At 36.5% G+C, this 26,225-nt stretch overlaps 1 protein-coding gene across 1 annotated transcript; it reads right to left on the bottom strand.

Annotated features, from left to right (window-relative positions):
* Nucleotides 1–1,030: 1,030 nt before the first annotated feature.
* Nucleotides 1,031–25,085, bottom strand: LOC140152702 (eukaryotic initiation factor 4A-III). Its single transcript, XM_072175161.1, has 12 exons — nucleotides 24,905–25,085; nucleotides 20,718–20,790; nucleotides 12,788–12,854; nucleotides 11,896–11,958; nucleotides 11,330–11,462; nucleotides 10,542–10,622; nucleotides 10,003–10,144; nucleotides 8,445–8,583; nucleotides 7,098–7,213; nucleotides 6,210–6,317; nucleotides 5,619–5,746; nucleotides 1,031–2,763 (listed from the first exon to the last, which is right to left on the bottom strand). The coding sequence occupies exons 1-12, from the start codon at nucleotides 25,044–25,046 to the stop codon at nucleotides 2,747–2,749; spliced, it is 1,209 nt and encodes a 402-aa protein (XP_072031262.1). The 5' UTR covers nucleotides 25,047–25,085; the 3' UTR covers nucleotides 1,031–2,746.
* Nucleotides 25,086–26,225: the final 1,140 nt, after the last annotated feature.

Raw genomic sequence — 26,225 nt, 5'->3', positions numbered from 1 at the left:
CTGCCCTCCTATTGTGTACGCCATGCTTCGAAAAGGCTAATTCAAAGTGTCAGCCATTTTTGGTAGGAGTCAATTAAGGTCAAACACACTGACCTGACCTCTATACATGGATAGCGGGCTCGCACGTAATAACTAATAGAATAGTCGCCGATTGAAACCACTGACTATGGCTTTTTGCCCTCACTAACTAATATGGTAGGTCAGTGAGTACAATACCAATCACCTGTTTGTAGTATTGATTCTTGTGTACTCCATGCATTTACATGTCTTCTGGAGGACAATTTTTTTTACACCGCCTTCGGAAGCAAGTTTTTTATTTCAATTTTAATTTTAATTTAAATTTAAATGTATACCTTTATACAGAGTTGGGTGGGAATTGTTTTTTTACTCATCAGAGGTGAAATTTTTTTTTTGCCCTCACCAATATGGCGGCCAAGCGATTTCACTTTTTTGGTCGCCGCCCACTAACCATGTATAGAGGTCAGCGGTCAAACAGGGTGTCAAAATTAAAAATTATCCCAGTATACCACTAACTCTCCTGATCATAAAGAATCCAAAAAGGTATAGTTTGCCCTATCTGTTTTTAAGTTTTACTTAAAATAATGATGTCGCCCATGTTATATGAGACGATAGATGCACGACAGCGGCTAAAAACTATACCTTTATTCTCTAAATATGCTTGGTTGAGCAGTGTTGAAAGGCATATTGTTCTCACACAAGGGGCTATAAAATTGTACAAAATACAATATAAATGTGACTCCTCGCCACAACTGAGCCCGGATGTCGCCAGTGCCACTATTGAGATATGCTCCATCGAACTTAACAATAAACAATAGGAAAGAAAGGATTTATTGACTGTTTTATTGATTTTTCACTACTTAAATGTCAAGTACTATAGACATGATATACATCATTTTAAAGCTAATTTCAAGCAGAATATTTTGGTTGAATATCTCAAAAATTATGATTGGCGACATCCGGGCTCAGTTGTGGCGAGGAGTCACAAATGAAGTGCTTCTTAAGTCTCAAGTTAATATACAACTGCATTTTTTTAATTTTCACCTTTCTCTTCATAGAAAACAATTCTATAAAAAGCATGATCCCACAAGACACATTTACTGCACTAACTAATAAAAAAAATGTAATAACTAAAGAATTAAAACAGGTCTTTGATTATCAGAACAGGTGTTCACCGTAGCTTAATGAAATCATAATCTTGCACTAGTAACAAAGAAAACTATTTTTAAAAAACCTTGATTGTATTTGAGGATACAAATTTACTTCATGTGGGTGAATTTGTTACAGCATAACATGTAATTCAGTGTGTCCTGTTTCATGGTGATAGTTGTCTTAAATGCCATGGTTTACCTAGTTTACAATTTTTGACACCAATGATTTTCCAATCACTGCAATATTGGACTGGAATGTTTTACACAGTTATACCACTTTTGTGTCGTAGTATTAGTATCAGTCAGAGTTTGAATAATAAGCATACATATATAGTGAAACTCTACATTATATATCGGAAAATGATCTTTATGATGAGAAAACATTTCCATGACAAGCGAATAGATAAGTTGACCTATGATGTCACATGTTTACATTCAGAATGCCGTTGTTTCACACAAAGCAAAATAATAGTGTCTATGGCACACCACATAAAATCTTTTAAAAACCCAACCTTTAAAACCTTTGTTTTAATTTTGTGATATTATGTGGTTTGTAGCACCTGATAACCTTTTTTGGTATTACTTAAGATCAACTGTTTTTATCTAAGACATACACATGTCAACTCATCTGATATTATCAAGCCATCAATTAAACACCATTATTGATAACAGAAACACCCAAAAGTATTAAATTTGCATGTAGTGTACAGAGCTATGTAGAGTCCTGACTCTCTTAATTTAACCTCTATGAATCCATTCTGGACTCTCTTAATTTAACATCTATGAATCCATTCCAGACTCTCTTAATTTAACCTCTATGAATCCATTCCATAATACTTGCTCAGTTGTGTAGCTGCTTTATGTTATAAATTCACATGCTGATAGTATATTGTAGAGCTGAGCTAGGTAATTTTAAGAGGAAATATTTTTTACCAAAAACAAATACATAGTTTGATAATTTTTGAACAAGTACATATTGATACAATTAGTGATTTTTATCATCAAGCTAGAGTAACATTCAACAAAGTAAAACAGCTTCAAAGTAAGCAAATTTGGTATACACAAGAAGCATGTTTGGTAATGTTTGTACACAATAAATACACACAACGATATACAATGCTATAGATGAACATGGTGAACACTGTAATACAACAGCAGAAAAGATGTAAACTACTGCACCAATTATGCTAGTATTTATACCTTAATACATATTCAAATAAGTTCTTTTGGCATCTTTTAAAGTGTCCACTCTGGGACATTTGTCATTACGGGAGCCTCTCTTTCCACACTTCATTATTTCAGTTGTTTAGGCCCATTTTAAAAGAGCAACATTGGACTTAGACAACTGAAACTTCCAGTCTCATTCTAATTTTAAAAAACAGTTACAAATAAGTTGGTCCACAAAAGTTTTTTTGAAATGAACCTCCAGTAGATACGTTTGTTTCACATAGTTCCAACAAGCCTGTCTCACTCATGAAAAGTGGTATCTTCTGAGCTTTCTTGGTAGGGTGCTCGTAAATGAAATGGCGCATGTATGGGATAGTTTGAAAATTGCCTAGAAGATCCTGACCATTCTTTTATATCAAATCAGCAACTGTAAAAGAAAAAACACATAAAAACAATGATGGATTATTAATTCAGCCGGTCCATTATTTATCATTTCAAATTAATGATGAGCAGGGTTCCCGTTAAGGTTTTAAAAATGTGCGTCCGTAATGACGCAAGTTTGCTGACGAGGTTGCAAAAACTTGCGTCCAGACAGATTTTTGTGCGTCCATCTGAAATTCACGATTATGACGATACACACATACCCCGGGTCTACACCTCATCAAATGTTGATTGTTAAAAAAAAATAAAAGTGCATTTTCGCTGTGATATTCCATCTCCATTCGCTATGGTAATTTTTCTCATTTCTGTGTCAGTTTTGGTTCGAAGGTGGTCAAAATCTGATGATTTATACTTAAAGTGTATGTAGGTGGGATGAAAAGCCGACGATCAATTGAAAATTTTGACCTTTCGTATTGAAGATATCATAGATATGGATTTTTTTTCCAAAACACCAAAAATAATTAGGTCTTTTGGGAAAAAAATCCATATCTTCAATATGAAAGGTCAAAATTTTCAATTGACCGTCGGCTTTTTCCTCCTGTTACATACACTTTAAGAATATATCATTAGATTTATATAATTTACTTGAGGACTGTTATATATCAAAATTTGAAAAATATCAAATTTTTATAATTTGTCATAAAATTTGTATTATAGGGTCAGTCCATGTCGAAACAGATTGAGTGTACACCCACCCTCTTGGATTTTGCTCTCCTTTGGCTCAGGGTACCTTTCATGGATCCCTAGGTGAGGTCACAAGAAAAAATTCAAATTCCATTTTGTTTGCGAATGGCGGGCAATCAAAGTTTGGCGACCTCGACCAAAATTGTGAATTTAAGGGTCCAAATGACAAAGTGCTCTCTTTGAGGGCACTTTCTTCTTAATTGAATCAGTTGTGATCCTCTTTTTGAATGTGGTCACTCACTGGCTGTGTCTGAAATACCTAATGCCAAAAAGATAGATTTGAATTTGTTGGGATTTCAGAGGGGGTCAAAATCAGCACTTCGTACTGTTCAATCAAATTATCTTGATTTTGAAGGACCCATGATAATGTCACAGTGCACTTATAGGTCCTAATTATGTTCAGAATGGATTAACCATATGCCAATGTCTATGAGCAATTAAAAAAAAGAAAAATTTCTAGACCCCTACAGAATTTTAGGCCACCCCTAAAGTGGTTCAGCCACAAATGGCACTTAAAGTTGGCAAATTTTGACCCCTAATAACTTTAGGTGTACACCAGATATGAATTTCTAGTCTTTTGTATCTGAAAGAATGTAGTTTAATGTTACTAGGAACATAAGATTTGTTTTGTATTTTTGTGTTTTAGTATTAAGTTGACGCTTTCAAAAATAGTCATTTTTGCCTAACATACCATGCATACAGGATACGGTACAAAATGCCAATTTTAGTATGATATTTTTTTATATTTTTGATCACTTTATAGCCATTTGTATTATTTATCCTGATATTTCAAGTTGCTCTTGAGTCAAGTAATAAGAAAAAACTACTTTCTAATCCTCTGTATGGATTTTTAAGGGGGTCAAAAATGCACTTCCTGGCAACGATGCACATGCAAAGTACAGGTTATGGGAGTCAAATTTTCAGAATGCTCCCAATTATGTCAAGTAATATATCAAATTACTCAGTATGGTCATGAGGATTCCAAAATGTATAGTTTGTTATGTGTCAGACCTTTCAGGAGGGCGCTATGACGAAAAAATGTCCATAGGTCAACGACCTTTTGAAAGTATCAAAACACAAAAATACAAAACAAATCTTATGTTCCAAGTAACATTAGACTACATTCTTTCAGATGCAAAAGACTAGAAATTCATATCTGGTGTACACCTAAAGTTATTAGGTGTCAAAATTTGCCGATTTTAAGCGCCATTTGTGGCTGAACCACTTTAGGGGGGCCTAAAATTCTGTAGGGGGTCTAGAAATTTCTCTTTTTGAATTGCTCATAGACATTGGCACATGGTTAATCCATTCTGAACATAATTAGGACCTATAAGTGCACTGTGGCATTATCATGGGTCCTTCAAAATCAAAGATAATTTGATTGAACAGTATGAAGTGCTGATTTTGACCCCCCTGAAATCCCAACGAAATTCAAATCAATCTTTTTTGGCATTAGGCATTTCAGACACAGCCAGTGAGTGACCACATTCAAAAAGAGGGTCACAACTGATTTAATTAAGAAGAAAATGCCTCTCAAAGAGAGCGCTTTGTCATTTGGACACCTTAAATTCCCAATTTTGGTCAAGGTCGCCAAACTTAGATGGCCCGCCATTCGGAAACGACATTGAATTTGAATTTTTTTCTTGTGACCTCACCTAGGGGTCCATGAAAGGTACCCCTGAGCCAAAGGAGAGCATAATCCAAGATGGTGGGTGTACACTCAGTCTGTTTTGACATGGACTGAGCCTATATTGTGATTTTCAAAAATGAAAATTATTTGATATCAGAAAGACATGCTTCAGTATTCAGAATGCAATTCGATAGGTCTGAGGTGCTCTCATGTCCCACAAAAAATACTGTCGAAACGCATAATAAACGCTCATTTTAGATCCCTTAAATCTCTCTGCTCAGAAATTCTCTTATTTTATTTTATTTTATTTATTTTACTTTATTTTGAAGGCTAAGCTAAGCTAAGCTAAGAAGTACAGATCAACCATTACAAGGTATGGGCAGGGCTCTGACAAATACAAAATGGTGCCACTTTGTGCCCAGAGGAAAATTACATTTGGGACAAAATCTATATTTTGTTACTGAATCAGATCATGTCACAAATACAATACATCCTAAGTTGTTGGTCAAATGTTTGTTTGCACTTACCATTCATGGGCATTTCATCAATCTGTGTGCTGTAGAACTGCTCTATGTCTCTCAGGATCCTGATGTCATCACTCTTCACAAAGTTGATGGCTACACCCTTGCGTCCGTACCGACCTGAACGGCCAATCCTGTTACAAAACACAGCAAATTATGTAGATTGAAGCCTCTCAATATCAGTGTGTTGCTACACCAAGGAAACTCAACTTGTTGGTTGAAAGAAGTTTGTTGATTTTACAAAAGAATACCAACTTGAATATTTGAGATTTCAGGAAGTTTTAAAACTTTTATGAAAGTAAACTTCCTAATTCTTCATATTTCGGGTAGACGATAGTGATCATCGAGCATGTGGAAGAGATGAAGTCTCTGCCCATTTTATATGCTCAATGACCAATGGGTCAACTGTTTGTTGTCATGACTATTGATCAGCCAATCACCATGATGGTTTTTAACTTCTTTACCTAACTGGTTAAAGACTACTCTCTATGTCTGATAAACATAGAGCACATCTAAATTCCTTAGTCCAGGAAGTGCTGGGATGAGTAGTGGAATTATCTAAAAGTTTTCAAAGCATTGTCTGTACACATAACATACCTGTGAATGTACAACTCTCTGTTGTTGGGTAGATCATAGTTGATAACCAATGACACTTGCTGTACGTCAATACCACGAGCCCATACGTCTGTTGTGATCAGCACTCGGCTAGAAAGACACAACAAAAAATGACTATGTTTACACTGACCTAACACAACAAAAGAGCATGACTGACATTTTGCAAAATTGAATTTTCCCCATTTGGAATAGGTATGGCAATGAAAACTATCTACTGTGATGTGGGAATATATTCTCTAAATTATATAATATGATCTGCTATTGAGAACTGTGCCCCTGAGGAAACAGGCTGACCATCGCATTAATGAGGAAATCGCCAGACCTGACTGATGAAACTGTCTAACCACGAATGGAATTAGGATTTGCCTTAACAATTACTTGTCACCTGTTTTATTCCACATTACGTAAACATGAGAGTTCAGATATTTAAAACAATCGGTGATCGGTTAACATATGCTCTATTATCGGCATGGGCATAAGCACAAGGAATCCTGACTAGTCATCTGCAACCCAAACTTTGACACATATTCTAGATATCTTTGCACAGGTGTGGAAAACAGGTTATGCAAATGTGTTCTAAACTTGGATGAGGACTTGGATGAAAGAATTCTTTCAACTCTAGTGTGATGCAGACTTCCTGCTTAATTGGAGTGTATAGTAAATGATCTAGATCCAGATCCACAGGATGATTTTTTCAAAACATATACTAAGGTCTGGGTTAATAAAAGCTTCTGTACAAGAAACCTGGTAACATCAAGGTGATTTGATATAATAAGGACAAATTATGAGAAAGGGTAACACCAAAATACTTGACAGTTTTGACACGCTCAATGGGAAAACTGAATTGAAAGCTACACATTTAAATTTTACCTTGCTCCACCTCTGAATTCTTTCATAATGGCTTCTCTTTCCTTCTGTGGCATGTCACCATGCATGGATGATACTGTAAAGTTGGCTTCTCTCATTTTCTCTGTCAACCAGTCAACCTACAAATTAATGAGCAAAACACAGGAAATATCAATCAAGCCTTGCGAGCTTTTAACTGTGTGCTGTAACAGTTACAACTAATACAACTATATTTAATCTTTCTCTATTGTTCTTTAAAACTACGGCCAAACAAAAAAAAAGGTTCATCTCAAAGCTCACAAGTGGTTTGAAAACAAATGCGAAATGCGATACTGACTTCAGGCCTTGCCGTCTAGATTTTAAAGGCGAGTGGTCAATCGCTCGCTAGCATGAGTGCTAGGCGAGCGGTTGAATCTAGTGGTCGAATCACTCTCTAGGAATGAAAGATCATTCATAACAATATGAATTACTTTACGCTACCGTTTATAGGTTAATAACTGCGCATCAGTTATTTGGAGGGCATTGTGAAAAATTAAACATTTTGCCTTTGGAACATTTCGAGGTCGAGGAAGTTATTTCAAAAGGTTTCAAAAGTGAAGAGCAAAAAAAAAAAAAATGAATAATGATATTCATTTTTTGTATTTTTTTCACAATTTTTAAAAATTTTTACAATTTTTCCACCCTTTTTTCTTCTTCTTTCTGGATACTCTCCAACATTCCACAAGGAATCACACGAAGAGGGTGTGAGTGCGCAATGCAGTGCTGCTATTTAAGTCTCTGATATTATTTATTGTGTCTTGGTTCTTGAAGTATTCTGAAGTGCTTGATTTGAATTGATTAGGTCCTTCAATTGAGTGGAGATCAGGTGGAAGTGAATTCCAATCCACGACGGTGCGAGGCACAAAAGAGTTCTTGAAACAATTGGTTCTTGCGTGGTATGGTATGAAAGTGTTGGTAGTAGAGCGTCTTTTTAATTCTTTTTGCTGCTCCTTCTTCTTCTGCCGCCCTTTCATTTTGCCGCCCCCTGCTTTTACCCCAAAGCCCCTCTCAATATACGCACATGTTCATTCTCCAAAGATGAGTTTTCAATATTGATTCACACAAAGATTGATAAAATTGCACCCCTGATGACCATATAAATATATCATTTTTGTACCACCTTACAATATAAATCAATATTCAGGATTAATATCGTCAACCGCTGGAAAATGCACTTGTACATCACTCACTCTACCAAGCAACAATGACCAGTTTTCTCTCCTCACATGCAAACCATGTTTGCTACAAAGGATTTCTCTGTCTAGTCTTGCAGTCAAACAAACAAACAAGCCAAACATTTACCAACCGAAGAAATAGCAAACTGAATCTTACCTTTCTTTTTGTATTGCAGAATATAACAGCTTGTGTGATGGTAAGTGTGTCGTATAAGTCACACAATGTGTCAAACTTCCACTCCTCTCTCTCCACGGCTACAAAGAATTGCTTGATGCCCTCTAGTGTCAACTCATCACTGAAATTAACAGAAATTCACATTTTAGCATGAAAGTTTGGCTAAGGTTAATTATCACTGCCAACCACCAAAGAGATCACAATTAGGGTCAAGGTTATGATTAAGAGATACTTAGAATTAGTATTAACCCTAAAACCCATAAATACCACAAAATACCATGATGAAAACCACTGCGCAGGGTCTGCGATGACACAATCACCCTAAGAGTTATATGCTCATGGAATCGCTGCCTGGGGCAGCGTAACCAGTGTAGCTACCGGTCCGTGATCTGCTACCCTGCTATGGTAACCCCAATTTGGATGGCAAATATTTGTATAAAAGAGGTAATTATTTACCAAGATAAAATCTTCATGGTCAGGCCTCGAAATAAGGCGGGCCCTCGGGCCCTCGGCCCCCGAAAATCAGTGAGGGCCCCCAAAAGATACAACCGGCGGGCCCGAAGGGCCCGCAAAATTTGTGGCAATTTTTTATCACTTACGGACTTAATCTTACTGCAGAATTCAACAGTCATGCAACACCAAAAATCACCCGACTATATTGCATTCTAAATTCACATTTCAGGAGAATTGAAGTAAATTCAAGGCCAAAAACATTGTTATTTACTTCAATCTTTAATAATATTTGATAGTTATGATGTTAAAGTAGGTGTAATAACTCTGTTTTTTCCCATAAAAGCTGCCGATATTGTGTTTTTTGGTACTTCCGGGATAGCACAATACACCACCATAATATGCATGTACAGCAGGTCATGAATATTAATGAGGTTCTGTCACTGTGGCGGGTTTATAATAGCACTGCATGACTTTTGCATATTTAAATCACTTTTGATTTTGATAAAATTGGAGATATAAAGGAAATGAAAAAAACAAACTGATTAACCGGGACTGATACTAATGACAATGTTAAAAAACAAATCAATTCAAAATAAAATAAAAACTTTTTTGAGAAAAAAAAAACCAGCATCCTCTAAAAATGGTTGCTTGTCCCATTTCTTTTTTCTTTTTGGGCTTCTCTCTTTCTATTCTTTCTAGTAATTCTTTATGTATTAATTAATTACCTAATTACTTAATTACTCCTACTTATTGAATAATCTATTCATTTGAATGTTAACATAATTATGGGTTATTTGTTTCTTTATTTTCCTTAGGCTCCTTCACTCGGTCACTCATAAATTTTACCATGTTTACTCACTTTTTGTGGGGTCACATAGGTTAAAATCAATGGCCCAAATTTGGGCCCCAAAAATTTGTGAGGGCCCTCAAACATTTAAGATCAAGGGCCCAAATGGCCCTCAGAAATTCTGGCTTATTTCGAGGCCTGTTCATGGTGTTTTTATCTTTGCATTGCACTATTTTTTTGATTGAGCCCATTTCTATGAATTTTTGTTGGCGACCTCAAGCTGGCGGTGCTAGTACCTACCGTTTGACCAAGATGCGAACAGGATCTGTCATGAACTTCTCTGTCATTTCTAAGATTTCATGTGGTAGGGTGGCACTGAAGAGGACTACTTGTGTTGCTGGTGGCAGATATCGGTACACATCATAGATCTGTTCTTTGAAACCTGGTTAAAAAAAAATAGATAAAGATTGTGTCAGAACTGCTTGTGTGTTTCTGTTTTGAAAACATTTTAGCAGATACTACAGTGTACAATATTGTGGGGCAAACCTCTCTGTTAGTAATTATGTCTGTATATCTTACAAAGCAAAGCAAATACTGGTATGTCTATATTATACCAAGGTGAAGAGAAACAAAAACACTGGAGTACCTGCCCTGTGTGTAAACAATATCATTATCAAGGATTATCAGGGTCGGTATAGCTGCGCCATAATTCATTACATAATTATGAAAGACCTATGCATAATAGCAACCATATATATGTATGAATGTAAATATTACAGTGTCACTTTTTCTTTTGTCACAAAAATTCCCAACAGAAAAGATGCACAAAATAAACTCACCTTTGTTTAACATCTCATCAGCTTCATCCAAAACCAGCATCTTGATGGATCGTGTTCTCAGATGTCTTCGTTTGATCATATCTTGACAAATTTCAGTCAAGGTTTAAATAACTTGTTGTTCTTTCACTAATGTGGGGGGAAATTTCAAGTGATTGTATCAGAAGAAAACTGCTACTGTATACAGCATCAAGTAGCCAGAATTTAGTTTTCAGCTGCCGATGCCGCTGGACATCACTGCCTATCAAAAATATTAGACCGAAAGGCAGCTCACTCTGCCATGCAAAAAGCAATTGCTAAAGCCTTGAATTTATTAGTCTGGTTTTGTTTTGAGTTCACAGAACTTATTCAAGCATTATTTCTAAAATTTACCATCTGCCAAATGCATTACTCTTGCCTGTCCCAGAAGTAAACTGCCCATCCAAAATGACGGGTGGAAGGGTGGGTGGCTAAAACATTACTTTATAGAGGCAAATTATTATTCAATATTAGCCTTTGCTAATAGTGCCAGGGTACATTCTTTTTGTCTGCATAATGTGAAAACCAATTAGGACAGATTTACGCACCTGTAGGACAATTTTGAGTTGGCTCTCTATGGGTCAAATCTCTTGTATATTATACTCAAATTTCCTGAATATCTTATTCCTTCTGCAAGGAATACTTTATTATGTGAACACTTCAATGCAGAAACAAAATAGGTTTATTTTACATAAAAGTCCACTTGATAAGCATTAATAAGCATTATGCTTAAGATATCAGGACTGTTAGTATCAGTCATAATAAAAGGATACCAAAGACTCTCCCTGGTGTGCCTGATACTACGTGCTGTCCATAGTCTAACTTCCTGATGTCTTCTCCAATACTGACGCCTCCAATACAGCAATGAACTTGTACACTCATGTAATCACCTAATGCAAGAATTACCTGTGCAAAAGAAAAAAAAATCATCAACTGAAAGATGATAATAGTCCATTTGGCTTATTGAGAGAGTAATGTCGGTTAGGTTGGTGCATGCATTAAATCACATATGTTGACTCAAAGAACTGGCATGTTTACACACATGATCAAAGGCGATACATCTGTACATGAGCTAAGTAACTCTGACAAAGTACTGATATTGCTCTCTCGGGGAAGTCAAATGGATTATATAGTTGCAATAAAGAAAAAAACTAATTGCAATTGGAGATTTTTTTGTTTAGAAATTGAGGTTTAATATTCCAAGTGTTTGTAGGTCTCAATTACAAATTGTTCCAAAAGCATCATATTCTAAAAGTGAATGGGATTTTCAGAATTAGGAACTTAGTTTCAAAATTATAAAACCTACAGATATATAAGTTTTTATAACAATTTCATATACCTTCTGAATTTGACCAGCCAACTCTCGTGTTGGTGACAAGATCAAAGCTTGTGTCTCTCGCACCTGAAATGTAAACACAGTTGCAATGGTAAGTAGCATGTAGTTTGACATGTGTTCTGTCACTGAGAAAAAAATATACAGGAAAATGCATGCAAATATATTGGCCGACACAGTACACTTCCACTCCAATGGGGCAAAAAAAAATTGTTTGCTAGTCCTCCACAACTTTTTTAGAATTGGTTCGATCGGTTGGGATTTCTTTTTTTTTCCTTTTTTTTTTTTAAAGGTCATAGCCAAAACATGACTGTATGCCTTTAATTAGCTTAATTAAAAGCTTAAAAGCCCAGATAGTTGTGAATTGGGATATTTTCTCTACTGTACACCACTTCATTCATGTTTTTAAAACAGTTTAGAAGTGTGTAAAAACTGTAAAAAACACTTTTCAGGATGTCAAAAATGTTGAAAGAAAACTTTTTCTGGAATTTAGTAAAACAAAAAAACCTGTTTTCCAGATTTTTCAGATTAGGGTAGATCGGTGGAGGACAAGCAAACAATCCTTTTTTTTTGGCTCGAGTCTTCACAATGAATTTCTCGCAGATAAACATGTGTGATAATAAATTGCTGTGTGAATGGTAGAAACATCTTCTCCAAGAAGAGTTGAAAGCTGCTTCATGTGATATATATTCATTTCTTTATGCAGCACAACAGATGTTGATTTTCAAGCATTCCTGATGATTAATAAGAACTCATTTGTAAATTTGATATTTATTTATTTGGACATTTTGTATTTCATCAATGAGTAGGAAGTTTGTTCATTATAATGACATAAACACCAGCTACCCCTAGACTGTTCAGATCATGCACTCACAATATGATAATGTAACCCACTCACCTGTGTATCCAAACATTGTAATATTGAGATGGAGAATGTGGCTGTTTTCCCTGTACCTGACTGAGCCCTGGAGAGAAGGAAATACAAAATTGGTTTCCAATGCTAAATACAAAATTGGTTTCCAATGCTAAATAGGTATTGTACACTTGAGCACCTGATAGGACTTCACAAAATGTTCAAAGTCAAGTCAAAGCATTTTGTTATAAAGTTATACAAGGTCACTTCAAATCTTTCCCAAGTCACATGGTTTAGGAATGTTCTCTGTATTCCTAATCCATGTGATTTGGGGATGATTTGAAGTGACCACCACTTGAGAAGTCTGGTATTTATTCCTAGCTATACAAGAGAAGAGACAGATGTAGCAGCTGACAAGTGCATCCTTTTGATATGGATGTACACATATTCTCCCTAGATGTTAGGAACCTATTGACAGGTTTGCCCTTCAAAGTACAAATACAGTAAAAAAAAAAGCGCAGTGATTTATAGCACACTACGCACAGTCACAACATCTAGACCTAGACATTGACCCACAAGCCTCAGCACACTTTACAGGTTGTCACTGACCACTACAACCCCATATCATTCCACAAACCGACATGCTTCGATTGGGCTCAAGCTCGATAGTAATAACCATTCTGACACTCTAAACACAAAAACATTTAATGACATTTGTGACCCAGGGTTCACGTTATAGGGTCAAAGGATAACACAGGGACTGCAGCTAAGAAATGCACGCACACCCTAGACATTCCACAATCAACCTTACTTAACGCGGCTGTGTACTCTAGACATTGTTTGTTTCGCGAAATTGAGCTTTTTTGAAATGTATTTACTTTGTTATGTTTTTTATAAATACAAGGAAAGAAAATCCAGATTTGTTAACTCTAACTGCTCCATTTTATGGATTTTATTTCACTATTTCACTCGTTTCCGCAATTTAAAAGGAAAGAAAATCTTTGTTGTACCATCGGGTACACGCGCAAGCAACAACGCATCGCTCGCGTTTGTAGTCGAGCAATTTGTTAATGCACAGATACGCTACGCAGACGCAACGCTTATCTTATGGAAGCACCACAGAAGCACTGATTTCACAAAAACCTAGCGGTCAATGGCTCCGTTTTAGCTAATAAAATGTGAATTTTTTCAAGTTCTTTCCCCCGATTTAAACATCAAGATATGAATAGATTTCGCCCAAACTTCTCAAGGGGCTGTGGATTTACCCGATGTTCACGTAATGTAAGGTAGAAAAACGAGAAATGTCGCATTCTCCTGTGAGCTTCGATCAAAGTGCAAAATGTGACCACTTTAAACTTCAACAGCCTTTATTTCAATGTTCATTTTCTCAGTAAAATGACGATTTAGGTACACGATAACTCAATAAATACAGCATATAGGTAGGCCTGCTAAGAATACACGATTTTGGAGGCCAAAAAACGCACCCCGCTCATTTTCCAAAAAACGCTAAAATCCGCGATTTCCGCCAAAAACGCAAAATTAAATTTTTTTTTTTTTGCGATTTTTAATTTATTTTTTTTCGCAGATTTGGGGAGTCCCTGGACTAGGGTGCATCTCTTGCCCCTCATGTTACCCAAATTTCTTGTCCCTAGTCTCAAAATGTGCCATTGGTTAAAATATTACCCCATACCCAATTTAAAATTATTCCGAAGTCGTTTAGGGGGGCCTCCGTGGCGTTGAAATTGTTGGTCAATGGCCATACCATATGCATAAGGCAGCTATTTTGTTTTGCATGGTTAACATTAGAAATGACTGCTCCCATATGTATTTTGTTCATGTAGTTAGGACTATTAATGAATCAAGATGTTAAAATAGTCTAACTCAAAAAAATAAAACATAAGGGAGCTATCTACAGAGGTCAAGTTTATGTAAACATAAATGGCTGCCCTTTGCTGTCTTTACTGTGTAATTGTGAATTTGCTTAGATATACATAATCTTTCCTGTTTTCGTGCTAACTTTGACCTGTTAGGCTGATACTACTACAGAAGAGTGATCGCACACTTGCACATTTATAGACCTTGCTCAATTTGATGAGACAGCATCATGTTATACGTTAAAAAGAATGGAAGGCTGAGGTTCTTCAAATCTTCAGATCGAAGTTCTCAGCAAAGATGATTTCGCGAAGTTGTGAATTGCATTATTGTAGGTAGTGGTGAGCAAACTCAGAAGTTAAGTTTAAGATTCCAGAGCATTGTAGATGCTAGGCCAGACGAATGGCAAAACTTTTGTTCCCCATAAAGATCTGCTTACTTGAATTGAGGTTCCAATCCAAGAAGAACTACATGTACCTCTCATGGAAATATTTATAGGCCTACAAAGGTTACTTAAGTATGTGAATCATATAATTTCAATGCCAGTTAAATCATAGTACATAAAAGAAAGTTGCAATGTAAAACCAAACAAAATGGTACACTTTGCAGAATTTTGCACTCTGCAGTGACAATTGACAAAGTACCAACACAGAAGAAGCACTGGCAACAACAAAGACAATGTATAAAGCCGAATGAGGTAAAATGATCATGCCAGTACCAGTCGGAGATATCCAATATCAAGATTTGAAGAAAATTCAGCAAGGTCTAGATGCAAGTGTGTGATCATTATAGTCTGTAGTAGTAACTATCAGCCTAACTGGCATGGAAACAGGAAAGTTATGAATATTTAAGTAATTTCACAATTACACAGTAAAGACAGCAAAGGGCAGCCATTTATGTTTACATAAACTTGGTCCTTGTAGATAGCTCCCTTATGTTTAATTTTGGGACATGGGCTTTTTTACATCTTGATTCATAATAGTCCTAACTACATGGACAAAATACATAAGGCAGCAGTAATTTCTAATGTTAACCATCTAAACAAAATAGCTGCCTTATGCATATGGTATGGCAAATGACCAACAATTTCAATGTCACGGAGGCCCCCCTAAACGACTTCGGAATAATTTTAAATTTGGTATGGAGTAATATTTTGACCAATGGAACGTTTTGAGACTAGGGACAAGAAAGTTGGGTAACATGAGGGGCAAGAGATGCACCCTACCCTGGACCTAACATCAAGTGCTACCATCATTAAAAAAATTTGAAAAAATAAAAATAATAAAATAATAAAAAAAAATAAATAAAAAATTGTGTTTAAAAAAAAATATTTTGCGGATTTAGAGAGTCCCTTGACCTAGAGTGAATTAGTGCAATCATTTGTGGTTGATTTAAAAAAATTTGGAAAAAAGTTACCAAAAAATTACAAGTTAGTTTCCAAATGGGACCGATTTGTAACTTGTGTTCACTGCATAGTCTATTGAAGATATAAAAATGCATTGGTTTTGTACACAAGTCTATATCTTAAATAGATTTTGAAGTGAACACAAGTTACAAATTGGTCCCATTTGGATACAAACTTGTAATTTTTTGGTAACTTTTTTCCAATTTATTTTTTTAATTTTTTTAATGATGGTAGCACTTGATGTTAGGTCCAGGGACTCTCCAAATCCGTGAAAAAAAATTTAAAAATCGCAAAAACAAACAAAAAAAACGCAATTGGAGCCAAAATACGCAAATTGCGGCGCAAATAATGCAATTGCATATTCTTAGGAGCCCTAATCTATAGGTAAGCAATTATGCTCATCATAAAAAGCATGATCGACTTAAGAAACAGTTTTCTCACTTTTTTATATTTTGTTCTATTTCCGATTTTAGGCATCATTTTGTGCAAATAGGCGTTTGTGAATTTTAAAAAGTTCATTTTGATGCCTTATATGGTCAATATCTCAAAAAATAAGGCCAATATCAAAAAACTAAAAAACGGTTTTTGGAATGGTGCCTCAAGACTAAGAAAAAAACACTAGATGCCACAGTGATGTGTTTTACCAAACACGAATATCTATGCCCGTGACCACACCTAATCCTAGGGCTGCTAAGAATACGCAATTGCGTTATTTGCGCCGCAATTGCGTTATTTGCGCCGCAATTTGCGTATTTTGGCTCCAATTGGGTTTTTTGACATTTTTGACAAAATCTAAAAAAAAAAAAAAAAAAAATTTTTTTTTTTTTTTTTTTTTTGCAATTTTAATTTTTTTCGCGGATTTGGAGAGTCACTGGACCTAACATCAAGTGCTACCATCATTAAAAAAAATTAAAAAAAAAAAAAAATTGGAAAAAAGATACAAAAAAATTACAAGTTTGTATCCAAATGGGACCAATTTGTAACTTGTGTTCACTTCAAAATCTATCTAATATACAGACTTGTGTACAAAACCAATGCATTTTATATCTTCAATAGACTATGCAGTGAACACAAGTTACAAATCGGTCCCATTTGGATACAAACTTGTAATTTTTTTGTATCTTTTTTCCAATTTTTTTTTAAATCAGCCACAAATGATTGCAGTACCTCACTCAAGGTCAAGGGACTCTCTAAATCCGCAAAATATTTTTAAAAAACGCAATTTTTTATTTTTTTTATTTTTTAATTTTCTTAATTTTTTTTTTTTTTTTTTTTAATTTTTTTTTAATGATGGTAGCACTTGATGTTAGGCCCAGTGACTCTCCAAATCCGCGAAAAAAAAAATTAAAAATCGCAAAAAAAAAAAAAAAAAAAAAAAAAATTTTTTTTTTTGATTTTGCGTTTTGGCGGAAATCGCGGATTTTTGCGTTTTTGGAAAATCGGGGTGCGTTTTTTGGCCTCCAAAATCGCGTATTCTTAGCAGGCCTACCTAATCCCCTTCAACTATTCACAAACGAAAACTTGGTGACCACCATGTGAAAGCACTTGTTTTAAGCTTGCATTTGATATGTACATGTAATGCTCATAACACTGGACTGGCCCACACTCTCTCTAATACCCTACCAAGCCTTCACTCTCTTTTATACCCCCCATCACACCATCACTCTCTCTAAAACACCACCAGACTGGACCGCACTCTCTCTTATACCCCACCAGACCCTCACTCTCTCTTATACTCCACCAGACCATCACTCTCTCTGAAACACAACAAGATTGGACAACACTCTCTCTAATACCCCACCAAACCCTCACTCTCTCTAATTAGAGGTTAATAACTGCGCATCGGTTATTTGTAGGGCATTATGAAAAATCTAAACATTTTGCCTTTGGAACCGAGGCTTATTCCGAGGGGCGTAGCCCCGAGGGATATTCCGAGGTCCAAAGCAAAATGTTTAGATTTTTCACAATGCCCGTATATATTACCGATGCAAAGTTATTAACCTCATTCATACCCGTCACTTTAAACTCTTCACCTTACAAAATAACACACAATTTTGCTCAAAAGTTTATAAAAATAGATGATTTTTACATCTTCCCTTGCCAAAAATCGATCAGGCTAAAACAGAACGACCAATAACAAAAGTCGTATCACAATCTGTGCAAATATGGTAGCGCATAATCCAAATCGGCAGCCAGCGCTAGCACAGTTTGTTGGACGCACAATACGGCGAACACGGAAGACAATTGTGTGCGACATTGGAACAATGACACATGTTACAGGCAATTGCGCGATATTAATGACCTCGATTTGTGTTCGCGTTTTCACAAATAATAAAATATGATTGGATCGCACGCATCGCGTTTATTAATGAGGTTATGAATACCCCGCCATACCCTCACTCTCTCTTATACTCCAGCAGACACTCACTCGCTCTAAAACATCACCAGACTGACCCATACTCTCTCTAATACCCCACCAAGCCTTCACTCTCTCTCTCTTATACTCCATCAGACACTCATTCGCTCTAAAACATCACCAGACTGACCAATACTCTCTCTAATACCCCACCAAGCCTCTTATACTCCACTATACACACACTCTCTGTAAAACACCACCAGACTGGACCACACTCTCTCTAATACCCCACCAGACCCTCACTCTCTCTTATACTCCACCAGACACTCACTCGCTCTAAACACCACCAGACTGGCACACACTCTCTCTTATACCCTACCAAGCCTTCACTCTCTCTTATACCCATCAGACCCTCACTCTCTCTAAAACACCACCAGACTGGACCACACACTCTCTAATACCCCAGCCCTTAACCAACCACACCCCTTGTCCCATCATGACAACCTTTTGAGGTGGTCCAAGGAACCAAAATCAAAATGCCTACACATTCCCTTTTAAGGGAATTTTTGTCAAGTGATCAGTTTCTTTGACGTACGATTCAGATCTTTATCATTGCAAACACAGGTAGCTAACAAAATACTACCTATTGCGCTACACTGTGTTAATAGGTCGTACCTTTTTTGCTTTTTAAAGTCTTTGAACTTTGACCTCTGGGGTTGCGGCTACCACAGAATACATCTAGGGTCATGGGTCATCATTGTACCAAGTATGAACACTGAGGGCGCTGCAGTGCTTGAGCTAGGGCTGTTTGAAATTTTACACATATTGCTCCTTGTAGCCCATGACCCTTACCCTCTGGGGTCGATGTTACCTCAAAAAATATCCAAGGGTCATGGTCCATCATTGAATCAAGTATGAACCCTGAGGGCGCTATAGTTCTTCAGCTAAAGCTGTTTTAAAAGTTTACACATATTGCTTCCTGTAGCCTATGACCTTTGACCTCTGGGGTCGTGGCTACCATTTAAGTTACTTCTAGGGGCCATGGGCCATCATTGTACTAACTACTAAGTATAAACCCTGAGGGTGCTGTAGTTTTTGACAGGGTTCGATTTAAGGTGTGTCGTGGAGCAAAATGCTCCCCATTTTGGATAACCTGCTACACATATTGCAGCTTGTATAGCAATTTTTACAATGTAAACATATGCTAATATTATAAGAACATCACCTGAATAAGGTTTTCGCTCAAAATTGCTACGCAAATTTTTCAAAGTAAATCGAACCCTGGTTTTTGAGCTAGAGCTGTTTGAGATTTTTCATATATTGGCCCCTGTAGCCTGTGACCTTTGACCTCTGGGGTCGAGACTACCCTACGAAATTTCCTGGGGCCATGGGCCATCACTATACCAAGTATGGGCCCCGAGGCTACTTTAGTTCTTGAGCTAGAAGAGTGCAAAGGCGTGGTCTTAAGAAGATGAAGGAGAAGGAGAAGGAGAAGAAGTCGAAGACTAAACACAACAAATACAATATCTATGCCCCGTTGCACGGGCATAGATAAAAACAAAAATTTTTGGCAAGAGTGTTTTTTTGTTATGATGTACCGAACAAAAATTGCCAAAAAATCACGTTTTTGTGATTTTCTTCATAATTGTTGTTTTTACACCAAATCTGTATTTATATTGAGATTCATTGATGTCTTACCTTTATAAAAATGTATACTTTTATATGTCTTGCGTGAATAATTGCAAAGTTACGGCACTTTTACTACGTATGCATGTCTGAGAGTATACAGCCTCCTTGAGTCCTTAATAGCAGCACTTAGCTTTAGGTCAAGGGACTTTCCAAATCTCTCCAAATAATAAAAAAATCACGAAAACAAAATGAATATTGCGCCGCAAATAACACATTTTGCGTATTCTAATCTTAGCAGTCCTATGGTACTGTATAGGATGCAGGTTTCTGAAGTCATTTCATAATGCAATTTTATTGTACTGCTAGGAACTCAGGGGTAGACATAAGGAGCAATAATCAGCTAGCCCACTGCCCAAGGGCCAGCTAGGAAGGTTTCCAACTAGCACAAGGGCAAATCCACTGGCCCTGACATTGTTAATATTGTAACATGTCATAAATTTATAACTACGCCAAAATCGCAACTGGCCCACTGGGCCATCCAGACAGAAAATCTCCTGGTCCGACCAGAAAACTACTGGCAAGGGCCAGTGGCTAAATCGACCCCTGCAAAATCATTTGGAATCTATTAAAACAAGTCAAGGATGTTTACATCCTCAAATGTTTGCTTTGTTTATTTATTAAACAATACAAGATATAAGAAAGATTGAACTCACTGTGCAATCACATCTCTTCCTTTAATGACTGGTTTGATGGCTCTCTGTTGAATTGCCGATGGCTTCTCAAAACCTTATCAAAACAAGAATAACAAAAATTACACTGTTGGTAACCCACGCTTTAGAAATGTGTGTCCAAATATAAAGGGTGGTCACTGATAAAAAAGGTGGGTTTAGAAGTCAACAATAATGCAATCTCAAAGCTTACTGTAATTTCCGACTGAATGACACTAAATGAAATACAAAAAACATTGAAATCCCATTCTGTAGTGTTTGGTAATCTAAAACTTCAATTTGTAATTCTCTTTGGATGCAAATCTGCACCTCCTGGACCACTATAACCACCTATCTATGATTAGTAACCACGCTTAGAAAGGGTGGGTTTCGGAGATTTTGGTATAAAGGGTACAGTATAAAATAAAAAGAGTGGGTTTGTATTGTACTGCCAACTATGAATTATCATGTAAATGTAGTAGGCTTTGATCTGTGTACACACTGTATGAGTGCAGTGAATATTGTAATGGTTTGTTTAGAAATCCTTGCAGCCTGCAATTCTTGTTTATATACAAGCCTTCATTTTGAAAATTGCAGGAGCTCTGTTAATCACTCTCTTGAGTTTACAAAGGTGCTCAACAAGGAGCTCAATCTTTTGTATTTTAACATAGGGATTCAAGTAGTGAGGAGCTTAGCAACTCATGCTCCTGAAATGTTGTTTTAAAAAGGAGAGCTCAAAAATGAAGGTCTGTGATAATATACAATTTTTTGTTTAACAGTTGTGCTTGCTAATAAACAAATTCTGCACCCTTGTGAAGGTAGACTTCTCCGTTGTCAACTTGCCCGGCTGCCATCATGCATATTGCATACTCTAGCTAAACACTGATTTAAATATTAATTTGTGTACAATTGACAGGTTTTCTGATCTTTTCAGTGACATATTCTTGAGCTGTTTGCTAGTTTACTTTGTCCTCAAGTCAAGTGGACTACATTATGTAAACAAATTGTGTTTGTGGGAATGTGGTTAAAATGCTTTTACACACCCATGACACATAGCTGGCAGCCGAATCTGGTGTCCACACAGATACAGTGTGATCATAATGCTTAAAATTAAGTTACAGTTCATGATGATGGCATAGACCTAATCAACCCTAACCCTAATTTAACCCTAACTGTAACTAACCCTAACCCTAGCCCCTTCTACCAAACCTACTTGGGCCTACAGGGATTACAATTGGAAAACAAAATTATATAGGCCTATCTATAAATTATATTGACCTCTAGGTCTTAGCTAGCCACCCGTCTGGCTGTCATTTTAGACGGCCAGTTTGCTCCTGGGACGGGCAAAATTAATGCCTTTGACAGAGGCTATATTATAAATTGTATGTTTTGAGAAGCTAATTGACCTTTTTAGTAGACCCAAATCCAATTTGTAGAACAAGGCCATATCAGCACATATTTGAACTCTTTGAACCCCCAATGGGCTATAGATGTCTGGTAAATGTTTTAAAGGTCAAATTCGGACAGGCAACTTTATTCAAATGACGGGCAACCTTCAATTTCTAGCTAAGACCCTGATTGACCTACTGCAGCTAACGAACCACAGCGCAATGCATTATGGGATTGATTGGCTATGCGTAGTGGGAAGGGCATCACAATAACATGGGTTTCACTGCGGCGTTCAGTCTGTGGACGTGTGCATTCAGTCGTAGCGTAAATATTGATCGGGACTGTACGGCATACAGGTGAACTTTTTTTCTGTAAGCTAGGGGGTCTTTTTTTAGCGGAGGCACATTAGAGAAGATGGCCCTACTATAAATCACTTTTTTAGTTTTTGCCATTTTTGCCGGCAAAAACCTGCGAACCCTGGCTAACTCCCTTATACTTTGGTCTATAGAGCTTGGGGTTTTCACCATTCTCTTTCTTTTTTGATGCTCTTTCCAAGGATAGGTATGTCCACATTGCTTATTATGGAGGGCGACGTTCAACTCAAAAAGCTCAAAAAGTTGCGACCACAGTAAATGGCTGAACTGTGTAATCCCCATAGGAAAATACAAAATTTTGAAATTTGGACACCAGAAACTGATGATGGCTAGGGGTGTGATTTTCGGTAACTTTGTGCCCGGTACCAAGATTTTTCGAGCGGGTAACTGGTACCGAAATTGCAAAAAAAATTTAATTTTTTTTTTCAAAGTTTTTTTTTTGGTTTTGTAGTGTCTCTGGACCTAGACCTAAATGCTAGGATCATGGTTGACCTAAAAAAAAAATTGAATTTTGCACATTGTTTTGTAATTTTAATATGAAAATTGATACATAGTTTTCATGTCATACTCTATTAATGATATCAAAATGCATTGAATTTGAATGTACAGTAAAAAAAAAACCGAAAAAACTTTGAAAAAAAATATAAAAAAATATTAAAAAATGTTTTGTTTTTTTTAATTTAGGGTACCAGGCAGGGAATTTCCTGCCCGGTAATAGGATTATCGGCGGGACTCAATTCCCGGGACTCACTCACACCCTTAATGATGGCCGCAGAAAAATGAAAAATTTTAAAAACAGACATTTGCCCATAACTTTGTTGATATTTGTGACTCCTCAGCACAACTGAGCCCTGAAGTCGCCAATCATCATTTTTGAGATATTCAAAAAAAAATCTGCTTGAAATTAGCTTTAAAATGATGTATATCATGTCTATAGTACTTGACATTTAAGTAGTGAAAATCAATAAAAGAGTCAATAAATCCTTTGTTTCCTATTGTTTATTGTTAAGTTCAATGGAGCATATCTTAGTGGCACTGGCGACATCCGGGCTCAGTTGAGTTGTGGAGGATGGTCACATTTGAGCTACAGACATGGTTGACCCCTCATTTTTTAAGTTAAATGATCACCTTTTTAAACAAATTTCCATATGAAAAAACCTACTTGAAAATTTTGTGATCATGCCTACCAAGAACAGTGAAGGATACCAAATTTGTTGGGGCTAGTACTAGTAGGAGAAATCCAAAATCCACCGGACTCGCTTACATCATACATGTAGGTATGAGAGGGAAACGTCAGTTAACACATTTGCTAGTCAGCCAAAATGGCCTAAACAAGTGGGGATTATGCACTTTCAGTTTCCCACGCGTTTGAACGGGAATTGGATTGCGTACTTTTTCGATGTCTAGTGAGCAAATTTCTTCAATATTTTGAGAAAATGATGTCAAATTTTCTATTCTATATTGTTTGGTAATAATGTCTTTTGCCAATAGTATGTTTAAAGTTATAATTTTGTGTTTTTGATCGCAAAGATCGGATATTTTTGTTCGATTCAATTCTGAACCCTTCAAGGGTGCCGATTTCGCAGAACTTTGACGATAATTTTGCCTTTTGGACACTAAAATGCATTTGATCCTTAATTTTATTTCAACCGAGTCTTATTAGCAAGCACAATAAGGTTGGTACCACTTTTATATACATTGATGAAATTTTAAAGATTTTTTTCAAGTTTCCAACCGGCGCAAATTGTTAAGTGTGTATTGACATCCAAAATGGCATAAGCCAGTCCTCAACAATATACATAGGTACGGCGTATATAGGACTGGCATCCGAGTCTAGCCTAAACCGGCAATACAAATTTACATTGAAATTTATTTAAAAGAACCGCTTGCTCAAGGAAACCTATAAATATGTTGTCTATACTTTAGTTTACTTGACCCAATTCACCAAAATATATGACTTTTTTTGGTGATGAGACGTCGAGACTGAGAGACTCGCACGCATATGGAATTTCAGAGGGATTTTGATAGCAGTCATTGGCAGTTCCATTCAAAAAAGCTGCTATCGTCATGAGACTATTAAAGAAAGATCTACTATTACAGATTACTAACAACGTAACGTCTAAAGTCGAAGAAACACCCCCGAGGCCGAAATGCTTTTTTTGGGAATTTTGCTAGCTGAATCTTTTAACTTTTTGATGAAAGTCAATCTTTAACTAGATGTAAAGTGCTATGACAAAAAGGTTTTCAGTGTTGGCTTTCTTTACTCAAGGGCTTTAATTTGATATATAAAATGATGCAGTTTGATGGCAAATTTGAATTCACCTAATATAGTAATACATGTGTACGCTCTCCCCGGACGCTCTCTCAAATTTAGCAACTTTGGATGATTATTTCAGTATCAAATCTTTCAGGTATGCGCTTCAAACTTACCATACGCATAGACTCCCCTTAAAAGTTCATCCCTAAAGTTAAAAGCATCAAATGTAGGGATCACATCAACCCCTTCACTTGTTTCAAAACGTATCGTCGAATTCCCTGGAATCACGCGTCTCCCCGTTTTCAGGTTGGCCATTTTGATTTTGTAGATTGGAAATGTTTCTAGTACAACTTTTAAAATAAAATGTATTTTGAATGAAAAACTAAGCAAAATTTAAACAAGTCAAAGTGTTTTGAATCAAGTAAATATTAGTTAACTATAAATTGGTTGACATTACCATTAAGCGCAATTAAATGCCAAATAAATGAACTTTATATTTAGGAACATTATTATCATGATTTAAAAGCACCTACTTTTCGAAGCACGCCCTCTTCAACAAAAATTTCCAGCGGGTGGTAGTCAAACATCGAGTCATAACTAGTCTACTGTAGTAGACCAGTTTAATTTATCATTCCCTATATTAATCTCTCTGACCTGACCATGGAAAAGTCATCATTCCTGTTCTGATTCAACAGCTCAGATATCCATGAGACCAGTTTAATTTATCATTCCCTAAATTAATCTCTCTGACCTGACCATGGAAAAGTCATCATTCCTGTTCTGATTCAACAGCTCAGATATCCATGAGAAAACTGACCAGTTTAATTTATCATTCCCTATATTAATCTCTCTGACCTGACCATGGAAAAGTCATCATTCCTGTTCTGATTCAACAGCTCAGATATCCATGAGACCAGTTTAATTTATCATTCCCTAAATTAATCTCTCTGACCTGACCATGGAAAAGTCATCATTCCTGTTCTGATTCAACAGCTCAGATATCCATGAGAAAACTGGTCTACTGTATTTCGAATATACAATGAACTATGTACTCTATAGTGGGTATGATGTTACCTCATTAAAAATGCAGTCTTGGCTGTTTATGCACATATCCTGTGGTTTTTACCAATTAAGCCGTTTCAATAGCCGCGCGCCGTCCAGCGCGTATTATTTGCACAAGGTCCAATACAATGTATAGTACGCTTGACGTCGCGCACGTATACGCGATGGTTAAGCTGTCAAATGAAATCTGAATAGAGCTACCCCACGTGGGTTGGGTTCAGTGAACACAGTGGGTTGGGCTAATGCATAAACATGTATGTTTGCCTATCTGTTATTGGTTAAGATTTACCACCCACATTGATTTTTACTTCATTAACATTCATCTCAGATTCGAGATGAAAGAGGTTGAGTCTATGTGTTAAGATATGGTGGGTCACACAGGTCATATCCAACTACCGCAGTCCTTTTTTCTCTGGGCAGGGCAGTCACTGG

Source organism: Amphiura filiformis, chromosome 5, assembly GCF_039555335.1.
Source record: "Amphiura filiformis chromosome 5, Afil_fr2py, whole genome shotgun sequence".
Taxonomy (NCBI): domain Eukaryota; kingdom Metazoa; phylum Echinodermata; class Ophiuroidea; order Amphilepidida; family Amphiuridae; genus Amphiura; species Amphiura filiformis.
Note: the sequence above shows the minus strand (reverse complement) of the source record. Positions and strands in the feature narration are given on the sequence as shown.